At 41.4% G+C, this 13,131-nt stretch overlaps 2 protein-coding genes across 2 annotated transcripts; both read left to right on the top strand.

The window, feature by feature from the left end:
- The first annotated feature begins 3,621 nt into the window (after positions 1 to 3,621).
- Positions 3,622 to 10,037, top strand: brox (BRO1 domain and CAAX motif containing). The gene is made up of 13 exons (XM_029002829.1): positions 3,622 to 3,719; positions 4,925 to 5,049; positions 5,204 to 5,310; positions 5,509 to 5,605; positions 5,733 to 5,828; positions 5,926 to 5,998; positions 6,314 to 6,419; positions 6,526 to 6,615; positions 6,905 to 6,990; positions 7,597 to 7,678; positions 7,991 to 8,141; positions 8,418 to 8,577; positions 8,731 to 10,037. The coding sequence occupies exons 2-13, from the start codon at positions 4,949 to 4,951 to the stop codon at positions 8,815 to 8,817; spliced, it is 1,236 nt and encodes a 411-aa protein (XP_028858662.1). The 5' UTR covers positions 3,622 to 3,719; positions 4,925 to 4,948; the 3' UTR covers positions 8,818 to 10,037.
- Positions 10,038 to 10,984: 947 nt separating this feature from the next.
- Positions 10,985 to 13,030, top strand: LOC114763729 (protein FAM177A1). The gene is made up of 5 exons (XM_028953483.1): positions 10,985 to 11,211; positions 11,369 to 11,506; positions 11,676 to 11,742; positions 11,833 to 11,927; positions 12,639 to 13,030. Exons 1-5 carry the CDS (start codon positions 11,185 to 11,187, stop codon positions 12,789 to 12,791), a joined length of 480 nt encoding a protein of 159 aa, XP_028809316.1. The 5' UTR covers positions 10,985 to 11,184; the 3' UTR covers positions 12,792 to 13,030.
- Positions 13,031 to 13,131: the final 101 nt, after the last annotated feature.

Below are 13,131 nucleotides of genomic sequence, written 5' to 3' on the forward strand. Positions count from 1 at the left end.
TTGTCAGGAAAGGTAGCTTTCCCACTCTGCGTGCTAGCAGTAATTTAGCATGTAGCTTAAAGGGTCAAACGTTCAGTGACTCCAGATGTGCGCAGCACACAGAAACAAACAATTGTGAATTTAAAGAATTTAATAAACACGGCTATAGCTAACATACAACAATTAGACACACATATACATACAGGGTAAAGGAAAGTGATGAAAAGAGAATGGCAATATTACACATCAATTAACCACAGCCTAAAGAGAATCGTCAGGGAATCAAAGTTCACCTTAAAAAGGGGTTTAAACATTCATCTAAATAGTTACTTGCATTGGTCCTTGTTTCATGCAAAAGAGTCCTGATGCGGTAGGGTCACGATCCTCGATCCTTTAGATCTTGAGCTGGAAGTCCTCCTTGAAGGTAATCTTGCCAAAGAGTAAGCCCAAGAGGTGAGCTTAACAAAGTGTTGAAAAGAGTGTCTCGGGAAAAGGAAAGAAGTTCTGAGCGATGCGTGGTCTGTGCGAAGTGTTTTTGATGCTTTCTGGCACGCCCATCGTGTGGCCTGAATGGCCAATCACAAGTGTGACATTTTGGCGGGAGAAGTTCCCTTTGTCTGGGTTTACGACTGACCCAGACAATGGCTGGTCCAGAGAGAAACTGTAGTTCATTGCAGTTACAATTTCTACCTTATAGAAATTGTATGATGTATTTTGTGATCACATGGTATGCATCACTGTTTCAGTAGTAAAGAGATGTTCCTTCTGATACCAAGAAAGGGACCTTTAGGAAGTAGGAGAGTGGAAATACACTTATACACTTAATTATAGGTAATTAGAGTTTACCTAATGCAAAATAGAAAGTTGTAACTAGTATAATTCATACAAGGGAACGTACACACAACGCGTGCATATACGGGATCCACTTATAATCACATATTCCCAGCACAAGATACAGACAATGCGTTTAAGTGTGTGCGTGATTGTGTATTGCAAAGGTGGGGCCAGGCAGGAGGTCTTTATGGAATGCTTTGAAGCTTGGAACCCCCATGAGCAGTTTGCAGACCCAGTCTGTTTAGCATCATGTTTGTGACAGTGGGGGAAGACGGGACAATCAGGCTGAGGGTCCAGGTTTGTAATTTACATGTAAATGTCAAAGGTTAAAAGGTTCTTTGAAGATCGACCATCTGTGATCCTACGCAGACGCTACAACAGTGACTTCTGTAATTCATTGCTTTTTAAGATCAGCCAGACATCTCTAGCTTGCCTACAATTACTACACAATGCAACTGCATTTTTTCTCACTGGTACAAACAGGCGATCTTAGCCTCACTGCGCTTGCAGTGGCCGCCACTAGTGCCTGTCACGTCCATGCGGGCATGACGCGGCGGGTGAACGGAGAGGAGGACGAAGAGTGACGAGAAGACGTGGAATGAAGGACGCTTTCACCTGACATCACGAAACCGGGGTTTAATTGGTGAAGCACAAGACAGGGGAGACATCCGAGACGTAGACACTGGTGAACATGGAACATAACGTTAAAGACCTGACAGCGGACAGAAACTAACAGGGCAGCTTTATACAATTAACACAGGTGAAAACGATTAGGGAACATTACTCAGGACAACAATGAAACTCCGGTCCAGATCCCGGACCGGAGTAACCCCCATTTCGGACCGGATCGGGACAGAATCCCCCCTCCTATGGCACGACGCCTGGCGGGCCAGACGAAGCAGTCCATGAAGGAGGGAGGAAAGTCCAAACACAGAGTCTGAATGGTTCGAGTGGACAGGAGGAATCGAACGGAATCGACTCGAGGAGAGAAAAGATGATGAACAGGGAGGAATGATCAATAACTGAATGAATGAATGGTCCGGTATTCCAGATGGACGAGCGGCAGATGTCCAGCGCAGACGGCTTCGGGCCAGTTTGGTACCGGCACCCCGTCCACATGCGTCCGCCGCTCCCTGTCAGTCTCCGGCTCGCCCCGCTGAATGGCCGCTCCTCAACAACTCTTCCTATCTGCATTCGGCTCCCCTAATCAGCACCTGCTGAGGAGTCAACATCTCCCGTCAGGTCCAGGGCAGCTTGACTCTCTCATTGACTCTCTCCCTTCTCCAACCCAATGACACTTAATCACACACACACACACACACACACATACACACCTGTGGCAATTGACTTTTATATGTTTATATCTTTATATGTTTATATATTTTTATGGCTCCCACAATGTACTCCCCATTGTTGTACAATCTTTTTTTATCCCCTTTCTCTATCCTAATGTGTATCCTCTTGTTTCTGTCCTTTTCACCTATTTTCCTGACCCTGTCCAGGTGCAACAGCAATTTGTTTGTTGCAACAGCAATAAAGGGTTTCATCAATCAGTCAATCAATCAAACATCTATTAACTGTTTTGCAACACTATTTTACCAAATTTGTCTAGTTTCTTCTTTTAGTAATCTGGAGGCATGATAGTGGTTCATCTTTGACATGGGGGTGATTTCTCATGTTAACTTTTCACTATTACATTTACAACCTATATATTGAAGGCTTACAATCAGCATAAATGTCAAATTCTTCTTAAAATACGAGACATATTTATTCTTAAATTGAGTAATATTTTACTCAAATAAACAAAACTTAAACTTAAACTGACCTGTAAAATAACCCTGGAGGTTACAAAGTTCACAGACCATTCCACCTGCAGAACATAGGTCATCCACCAGAGGACAGAAGACAGGTATAGGAATGTATGCAACAAGCTTTTGTGGAAAGAGGTCTTCCTGTTACTAAGAAAGAGGTCTTAGAAATACTGGTACCAAATATGATACATACGGACTAGGTATAGGCAAAATATGTTATTAGTAAGTGTAAATGTGGATAAAATGTTCATCATCTTTTTTCTGTCTTCTAGAGAGATTTGACAAGTGCCACACAAGCATGTGGATGATGCAGAGGTACGTCAACTGCTCAGAGCTCGAGACTCCACTTCAGGAAGGGTGACAAGGCGACAATAAGAACCGTCTCGAGTGATTAGAGCTGCAAAACGTGCACACGGGCAGAAAATCCACAGCCACTTTCAGGACAGCGGTGACATGCAGCGCATGTGGCAAGGCATCCAGGCCGCATATGAGCAAAGTTCCCAGGTTGACACTTGATACTATTTCTAGCATATCTGCTGTTTTACCCTAAACAAGTAAGATTTTGGTGTTTTTAAAACCCTTTTTATTGTACCTGGAAATATCCATATTCATCATAAACCTATGTGCATATGGGCAAAGCTCCTAGATTTTTACAGTGAAAACAGTATTGGGACAGGCAGGTAACATTTGATACTATTTCTATTCATTCTATTTTCCCCTAAATAAGTGAGTTTTCAGTGGCATATGTCTCCCGTGCATAAGCATATATGTCTCGCGTAAGACGGGTATTGCAGCATTTAAGGTGGAACGGGAAACGTGAATAAGGAGTTAACTTCACCGTAAAAAATATTTAACCTCACGTATGCAAAGCGACGTGCACCAATTCTGGCTCACAATTCCTCCCTAAACAAGCGAGCGTGAAGGGGCGCGGTCGTCCAATCGGATCGCGAGAATGTGACGTCTCGTGAAATGACAGCCAATAGAAACGTTGCAACGTCACGACGTAGCAAAAAAACAGGAAGTTCGGGGTTTTGATCGCTTCGGTACTCTAGTTCCACAGCTGATCGCTCGACCGCAAGATTTCAAAGGATTAAGGTTAGAACATTTCGCGTTTGGCATCCAACGCGGTACCAACTATGTTATTTATTATTACTTGCCGCATGACGACATTGAATTAAATCGATAACATGGTTTCGGTCGCAAACCTTTAAGAATTAGCTTAGTTGGCTAACGTCAATGTTTACGCTTTTGTCTTTTGTATCTGTTTCGCTTGTTCGCTTCAGAGCAAAAAAAACACGTTTGTCAAATATTATATTTCGCCAGCAAGAGGTCAGGCGACATGAAAAGCTTGCTTTGTCACGACTGATACCAGGACCTCGACCGCGTCCTGCCTTGTTCCGGGCCTGGTTTCTTGTCATCTGAAGTAACTGTGACATCGCGGATAATTATCCTCATTAGCGGTCTACCGTAATGACACCCGAGAACCCGAGACTGGCAGTGGGCTCGGAATCCACCCCTTTAAACCACACACAGGCCGCGTTTGTTGAATGAGTGGAACCGCTCAGCAGCCGAATCTGCACATCTATGTGACGCGAACGAACAATTTTGACTCAGTGATAGAGGTTAGCAAAATGTAATGTTTCTAATCTTTGTAAAACACATACAAATCTGCTACGTTTATGAAGTAATGTGGACTTTAGTTGGGGAGGGATGATGAGGTCTGATATTTGTGATATGCTTGTAATTAGCAGGTAATGGTGGGACTATATAAATGTTCTCCACAATAATTCTACAGCACTCTACATTTTGCAGTGTTTGATAGATTGCACTCCATGATCATGATATGATCATGAAAGTTGTTAAATTGTTGGAGCGGAAAGTAAAATTTAAAAAGCAGAATTTGATCACAAATCACTGTGTACTTTTTAAATAGAGAAAATATGTCCTGTTTTATTACAGTCAACTGGTCACCTTCGATGGATCTACACTGAATGTGTCACCAGAGCAAGAATTGCAGTTTGCATGTCCATTAGCAGTGGCATAGATCCTCTACGCACTCTAAATCAAAAACACTCCTTGTTTTGCATGATTTATGGGCTCTGGAAATATATATATATAGGTTAGGCTTTCTTCCTGGTTAATGTTCCCATTGCATTCCAAGCTATTATTTATAAAAAGCCTGTTAGTCACCAACATGGGTCTGGCTTGTTGGTTTATGTTGCGTGAACTTACATTCTCATACTGCATGCCAAACAGAACATCAACATAGCGGCTGTACGTCTCCTTCTATTTGCATCCAGGCAAATTTACAGGTCTGAGAGAGAATGGCTCACTGGTTTCATCGAAATCCGCTGAAGGCCACTGCATCGGTCTCCTTTAATTTCTATGGCATAGCTGGAAGTCCTGCAGCTAATAAAATATGCAAGTATGTACATTTGCAATTCATAATTAATACGACCTCTGTAAATTAATATGACTTCTGTAAAGAAGGATTTTTAATCTTTCTTATTCCTGGTTTGCGTTGTCATAACATCTTGTCATAACATTAATTGTTCTTAATTATGCTTTTTCCCTGTTAGTGATTTGAGAACAACAAGGGCGAGGCTTCTGGAGATGTTTACAGATATAACATGCAACCCAGAGATCATGAAGAACGCTACCAATGCATACTTCTCCCTTCTGCAAGGTGACTTTTTTTTTTTTTTTTTCCCTTCCCATTGGCTTTGTCTGACTGGTTAAACCCTGGTGTTTACACAGTGTGCACTGTACACACTGCATGACTGCGGCACTGGCTGCTGTTCTGGTCAGTGTTGAGTTCATGTGATGAGTGTGACGACGTGTTTTTGAAAATGACATTGTGGAAATTGTCTGAAATTATGCGCAGGGTTCATTGTATCACTGGATGGGACCACGCAAGAGAACAAGCTGCGCTTCATTCAGAACTTCAAGTGGATTGACACTTTACAAGGCAACGCAGCAAGGTAAGCAGTGATCCTGAAGCACAGTACTGATCTGCAGCAAATATGTTCTTTTCTTTGATAAATGAAGCCTGTGGTTGTATGAAGTATGCAGCGAAATTGCATTTTAGTAATATCTTACCTATTACAGTGCCCAACAGGATGCCATTTTTGAGCTGGTGTCAATGGCATTTAATGTTGCTCTCTGGTACACCAAGTATGCCTCCAGACTCGCTGGTAAAGAAAAGTGAGTTTTCTTTTTTCTGAATCCAGTCTTCATTTTCCATTTGTTCTGTCTTTTGATCAGTCTTCACTGACATTTGGCAACATCTCAATCCTTGCAGCATTACAGAAGATGAGGCGAAAGAAGTTCACAAGAGTCTGAAAATTGCTGCTGGGATATTCAAGCATCTAAAGGTAACTGGGACATGGTGGTACAGTTTATTTTAGTGATCATTGTCTATAATAATTTATGTACACTTTTCTATTTGTGTGAATAAACTATGCATCTATCCGTCTGTCTTATCTGTCTAAGTATACATCAAAGTATACAGCTGAGCCATCTGATCTGCCAAAATGTCTAAAATGTCCTTCAGGTTAATATTTAATGTGTTGTTGTCTGTCTCACAGTGACTTCTCAGCACTTTTCAAGTCGTGAACTTGTCTCATAGCCTTGATGAACACTGAAGTGCAACTGCCATTAATTAATCCTGTGCGATTCGCTCTTCCAAGGAGACACACATTCCCCGTCTCATCACTCCTGCAGAGAAAGGGCGTGACCTGGAGCCCAGAGTCATTGATGCCTACACAGTGCAGAGCCAAGCAGAGGCCCAAGAAGGTAGTGCTGACTTGTTATATGTGAAAATATTGAAAGTTTTCAAGAGGAAATGAAAAGGGTGCAATTGGGGATTTGCAATTTGATACCCCCTTTTATTCCCTTGCAGTAACCATTGCGAGAGCTATTGAGCTGAAGCACAACGCTGCTCTCATTGCAGCTATTGCCTTTGAAACGGCTAATTTCTACCAAAAGGCTGGTGAGTCTCTATTCAAGCTTTTAAGGATAAGATTTAAAAAAAAAAAAAAAAAAAAGATTTACACCCTGAATCAAGGTGTAAAGAAGCGTTTCCACTGCACATTCAAAATGGTAAAGCAAAAACAAAACTGGTTTAGACCCCAAGCACTTTTGGGACCAGTTCAGGTTTCCCAGGAACAGGCACCTAAATGAACCATTAAGTACACTTCCTGCTTGTGTTCCAGTGGAAACACTCATTAATGGTACTGATAACCGATAATCCTAATCATGTGCGCTGCTGGAATTCACAGACCACACACTAAATACTTTGGATCCCGAGTACAGCAGTAAGTGGAGGAAGTATCTCCAGCTCAAACAGCACTTCTACATGGCATATGTGAGTCTTGGAAAACTTTCTTATGTTACATATTTTATGTGTGTGTGTGTGTGTGTGTGTGTGTGTGTGTGTGTGTGCAACCGCTCATTAATTATTTTCGGCACAAGTCGATACTGAGAATACAGAAAATATTGTGATGCCAAGGGTTACACAGTTCTCAGCAAAGGTTTCATTCTCAGTGCATCAATGTTACATAGTGCTGAAATGTTGGTATATTAGGGTGGTAGTAGCCTAGTGGGTAAGTCCCAGGTTTAAACTCAACTTACCAGCATTGAGTCCCTGAGCACGACACTTAACCCTGAGTGTCTCCAGGGTGACTGTCCCTGTAACTACTGCTTGTAAGTTGTTCTGGATAAGGGCGTCTGATGCCATGAAGGTAAGAGTAAATATTACAGGCATGGTGCTTCCTCTCACAAGTGTATAAACAAATTTATTTTGAAGCTGAAAAAAAATCAGAATAGAAACTACAAGAACTGTAATTAAAACTCACCCTCACCCTCATCGTCAGGTAGCCCCAAGTCGTCTAGAATAAGTCATTACCCCGTACTCTACTCACAACAGTCACACATGCAGAAATAATTCCAGTCATGGATTTCTCTTGTGCAGGCGTACTGCTACCATGGACAGACTCTACTTGCAACTGACAAATGTGGGGAGGCGATAAGGTCCCTTCAGGAGGCGGAAAAGTGTAAGTGAAAGTTATAAAATGCAGAATGAATAGGAGTGGATTAGTAAATTGATATGGTGGTGTTTTCCAAAAATCTATGCTTTCATTTCACGTTTAAAGAAAAAACTTTAAGGATTTAAAAAGATAGATTACCGTAAGTTTTACCGTAAGCTTTCAATTGCCTATGTTTAGTGCAATATGCTTATTTTAACTTTATTACTTTATTATTATTAATAATAATAAAGTAATAAATGCTATCAAGCCCATCTGTACCTGTGTATAAGGAGACTAATGATAGCGGTAACAAAAATAAAATATTCTTTATCCTGTAAGGTTACTCGAAGGCTGAGGCATTATGCAAGGAGTATCGTCAGACTAAGGGCCCAGGTTCTACAGCGAAGCCTTCAGAGCAGCTGTTCTTCCTGAAGCTCGGCGGGCTGATCAAGAACACGCTGGAGAAATGCCAGAGAGAGAACGGCTTCATGTGAGTCAATGCAGAACATGCACACAAACTTCAATAACGTTACAGCAGGGTCACATGCTTCAGCATTGGTTGGAAATGGACCCGTATTCGGAAGGTTGCCAGTTCGAATCAGAAACTGACAAGGTGACACTGAGCAAAGTACCGTCCCCACACACTGTTCCTCGGGCGCCTGTCATATCTGCCCACTGCTCACTAAGGCTGAAGGTTAAATGCAAAGGACACATTTTGTTGTGTCACCGTGTGCAGTGCTTCACTTTCATCTTCCTCCCCCCTCAGATATTTCCATAAAGTCCCAGCCGAGGCACCTTTGCTGGAGCTGAAGGCCAGCTATGGTCTTGCAGAGCCCATTCCTTTTGAGTTTCCGCATTTGAGTGAACAATGCACTCCTGAGGTTTATGCCACCTTTGACCTGACCAAGGGAGCCAAAGACGACAAGGTACATTTTTCACATTTCACATATTCAATTCTATCTAATCAAAAACAGTCTAATCAGGGTAGTGTTGAAAATGGCAAAGCTGTTCCTTGAAATCAGACTCTGTCCATTGAATGAGACCGATTCTTACCCTCTGTCTGCTCTTGCTGTGTGAAGGCCAAGCCCAAGCAGGAGGAGGAGGTGAAGCCAGTGAAAGAACCCGATCTGAAGCCTCAGAAAGACACGGGCTGCATCGTCTCCTAAAAGGCCACACACCCAGCTACCAGACATGTAAACAAGTTCATAGTACTGAGAGGCATCTGGCTCCTATCCGTTCAAAAACAATTTGAAACGAGTTCTTTCTTTAGTTTTCCTGTTGGACTTGAGGCTCTTATGTGTAAAGCTGTGTGGGGTTGTCTAGTGATTGTTTATGTTCCCGTGGTTGGTGGCTCTCTAATGTTCCTGAAGTTCACACATGTGCCCAAACCTGCTAAACACATCAGAGTGAAGTACATGGAAATACTGCATGTATATTGTAATGTGTTCAGGAGATTAATTTTTTTTTATATTTATGCTAATTTTAACTTTACTGATGACAACTGAGCAGAATTTAAACTATTTTGATTTCAAAGGATGCATATTTGTCCTAAAACTAGATAACTATTTATTACTCAAAGTATAGATGTAATAATAATGAGTATAACAACATATAAGAATGCTCAATAATCAGTTTTGATATGATTTTTTTTCTCATTTATGATTGTATTCTGTTTCTCATAGACTGCAGATTAAATGACGTTCAGTTTTCCTGTTTTGAAATTGCACTACAGGGAATGGTGGTGCGTCCATAATGTTGTTATTTCAAATTTGTGTGTTTCAAATTGGTTTTGCCTTTAGAAGTCCAGGAGTCTGGACAACATTACAACAGTGCCACAGTAGTGGGCTGCTTCCTAATTCCTTGATTTGGAATGAACCAGAAGTATTGCATCATGAAAACATAATTTTATAATTGATCATAGTCTGACGATTGTGTCGGATGTAGGAGGCCTGCTTGAATAAATGCATTGCAATTTTTGTTGAGGAATGACCAGAGGTTTTGTTAATCTGCTAAAAAAAAAAAAAAGATCACCATGTCACCGCTGCTTTGTGATGGCATTATTGAAGCTTTTGCACTTTACAGTTTTAAGGGGGCCTGTGTAGACATGGGTCACGTGTTTTTGTTAGAGTCCAGATATGGATTAACAAGTCAGCAAACTATCCATCTGTATATAAAGACTCCTTTTTATTTTGTAGTTCATAATATTGTTATGTGATAGAAGTCAAGTTTCCTCTCTGTCAAAATATAATCATTTGTATAAATATGGCAACTACATTATGTACGAATATGATTCACCAGGAAGTCTTTACGTTGTATTTTACTGGTCTCACTAAACATGTACTTAATAGAAAATTGCAGTGATTAAAAGTCTGTACTGTAATGTAAACCCTCACTCGCTTTCCTTGACCACTTAACTCATCCCAGATACTGGGTGCAGGGCAGGGCACACAGACACACTCATACCTATGGACAATTCAGAGTTGGCAATCCACCTAGTGTCCATGTCTTGTCTCTTTGCAGGCATAGTTGGGATTCAAACTCACAACCTTGGAGGTGTGAGGCAACATTGAAAGTCAAAAGTACATTTACATTTACAGCAGTTATCAGACGGCCTTATCCAGAGTGACGTACAATCAGTAGTTACAGGGACAGTCGCCCCTGGAGAAATTTAGGGACACAATGGTAGTACGTCTTCTGGTTCATATGCGAGTGTGTTACCCACTAGGTTACTGACACTCAAAGTGAAAGTGAAGTGATTGTCATTGTGAAACAATGCAGCACAGCACATGGTGCACACAACGAAATGCGTCCTCTGGTTTTAACCATCGCCCTTGGTGAGCATTTGGCACCATGACAGGCGCCCGGGGAGCAGTGTGTGGGGACGGCTCTTTGCTCAGTGGCACCTTGGCCGATCGGGATTCTAACCGGCAACCTTCTGATTACAGGGCTGCTCCGTAAACTTCTAGGCCACCACTGCCCCTAAATTGCTAACCGCCGCTCCACCGTGAGACCATTTTTGTAAATCCATTTATCACTTGAATCTAAATATTGTATGAATGAGAAGTAAAGTTAGTATAGCATTAGTACAGAAGCCTTCACGTCCAAATCATTTGGAAATATTTAGCATCCCCGGTAATACTTTGTAAAACGACCTCGGCATGTTGGGTCATTAACAAACATATAGACATCATTACAGCAATGTAATGTCAGACAGAGCCGCTGTCCAGCCAGCCTCTGGTTTTAATGTGACCATGTGCTGGGTTTAACAATGAACCTCCAAATTCAACACAGTGTGGGGAACAGTCCTGTCACAGCATGAAAAAAAAAAAAAAAAAAAAAAGACCTGCTGATGGAATCTGCAGCTCCGGTGCAGCAGCATATCAGATTTCAGAGCAGTCTTACCGGATGCTGAAGTCCTGTTTGTCTCCTGCGTCACTTCGCCACCTCCAATCAGAAGGACTGTGACGGGAGTGTATTTACCCTGACTGTCAGATACCACGGCTGCACTTGTTCAGGGCAAATCCACCTTCCCAATGAACATGAGTGATCAACCATCAGAGGTGAGAACGAAATTTACGCTAAAAACTGCGCACTGACATTAGCTGGTGCAGCATTTTTTCTGAATTCATGTACAACATGCACTGCCACTGGGACTAAGTGCGGTGACAAGGAAGTAGGAAACAAGGAACATGTCCTCGGTCTATTGAACCCCTCCAGGATGCCCCTGTTCGAGGGTGCCAGGAACTTTGCCAGCAGAGACGGGTCATCCACTTCTCCAGTGGCGAGACTCTGGAGGAGGAGGACAGTGAGGAGGAAGAAGAAGATGATGACACCTTCCACACACCTGTGGATACTGTGAGTTGAGTTGTATTAAGAAAAGGGAGGAAATTAAATTAAACTGTTTAGTGGGACTGACTTGGTAGAAAATATTTCATTTTAATCACTACACTATAATATTCTGTGCAGTATATCTATGAAATAATAAATTGATTTGGTTTGGTGTAACGCTGTGTGTCTTTTACAGACCGGACTCTCATGGAGTCGATACTTTGGTTTTGTAGGGATGAAAATGGGAAAAAAGGCACTTCAGTGTGAGTACAATACATTGCACTCCGTATTAAAAGTTATTTTCATATCATCATTTTTAATTTACAGAAATCAAAGCATGTGTTTCTCAACAGCTTGTGACTTTCTGGGGGAGAAACTTGCTGGTTTCCTTGGCCTTAATAGTCCCAAATACCAGTATGCCATAGATGTATTTCACCGCGATCGCCAGGTATGCGCTTTATTTATAAGTTGGACAATTTAATATTTGAGAGAATATGAAATATTTTTCTACTTACAGTACAGGCCAAAAGTTTGGACACATCTTCTCATTCAAATGTGTTTTCTTTATTTTCATGACCATTTACGTTGGTAGATTCTCACTGAAGGCATCAATACTATGAATGATCACATGTGGAGTTATGTACTTATCAAAAAAAGGTGAAATAACTGGAAACATGTTTTATATTCTAGTTTCTTCAAAATAGCCGCGTTTTGCTCTGATTACTGCTTTGCACACTCTTGCCATTCTCTCGATGAGCTTCAAGAGGTCGTCACCTGAAATGGTTCTCCAACAGTCTTGAAGGAGTTCCCAGAGGTGTTTAGCACTTGTTGGCCCCTTTGCCTTCACTCTGCGGTCCAGCTCACCCCAAACCATCTGGATTGGGTTCATGTCCGACTGTGGAGGCCAGGTCTCCACTTTTTGTTAAGTACATAACGCCACATGTGTTGATGCCTTCAGTGAGAATGTACCAATGTAAATGGTCATGAAAATAAAGAAAACACATTGAATGAGTAGGTGTGTCAAAACTTTTGGTCTGTACTGTACCTTACTTCATCAGTCAATTCCCTCCGAACATCCATTGCATCATTGTAATTAAAAAAACTAAATAAAATTTTGTATACATTTAACAGACTAACTGAATCGACTTTTATTGACCAGGCTTTAGAGAAAAATCGCATCTCCCTGAGAAAGAAAAATGAATATGGAGCCACGAGTTCAGCAGAGGCATCCTGGCCCAGTCGTCCCAGTGGGGTCTCAGCAAGCAGAGGGGCTGCCAGCCACAACGGGGGACATGAAAACGAACAACAATGAGCTCTTATGAAATGATTTTCTATGCATATCATCAGTGTTTGACATTTCTGAGCGCCTACGCTCATTTTGTCGTTTTTTTATATGTTTAGATATACTATTTACTGACATGATTAAAATACAGATACCTTTTCGTTTTTTTTCAATGCTTTACTAATACAAGCACAAATGCTGCTTATGTTGCCCCATTTATTTCTTCTTATTCAAAATCCAAAAATAAAGTGTGTGATGACAATATATGACGACAGTCTGTGTGTTCAGTATTTCATCACAAAAAAAAACAGTAAATAAAAGTGACACAGAAGGTAACATTCTTGATTATAATCTTAAAAGTAATTTAAAG

The sequence above is a fragment of the Denticeps clupeoides genome, chromosome 14 (genome assembly GCF_900700375.1).
Source record: "Denticeps clupeoides chromosome 14, fDenClu1.1, whole genome shotgun sequence".
Taxonomy (NCBI): domain Eukaryota; kingdom Metazoa; phylum Chordata; class Actinopteri; order Clupeiformes; family Denticipitidae; genus Denticeps; species Denticeps clupeoides.

Bases quoted from the DNA above. Each gene is read 5' to 3' on its own strand.
- brox (XM_029002829.1), top strand. From the start codon at position 4,949: ATGGCTCACTGGTTTCATCGAAATCCGCTGAAGGCCACTGCATCGGTC. The intron at 6,991-7,596 runs GTGAGTCTTGGA...TCTCTTGTGCAG, and splicing joins AGCACTTCTACATGGCATAT to GCGTACTGCTACCATGGACA. The intron at 8,142-8,417 runs GTGAGTCAATGC...CTCCCCCCTCAG, and splicing joins CAGAGAGAGAACGGCTTCAT to ATATTTCCATAAAGTCCCAG.
- LOC114763729 (XM_028953483.1), top strand. From the start codon at position 11,185: ATGAACATGAGTGATCAACCATCAGAG. The intron at 11,507-11,675 runs GTGAGTTGAGTT...TGTCTTTTACAG, and splicing joins TCCACACACCTGTGGATACT to ACCGGACTCTCATGGAGTCG. The intron at 11,928-12,638 runs GTATGCGCTTTA...TTTATTGACCAG, and splicing joins TATTTCACCGCGATCGCCAG to GCTTTAGAGAAAAATCGCAT.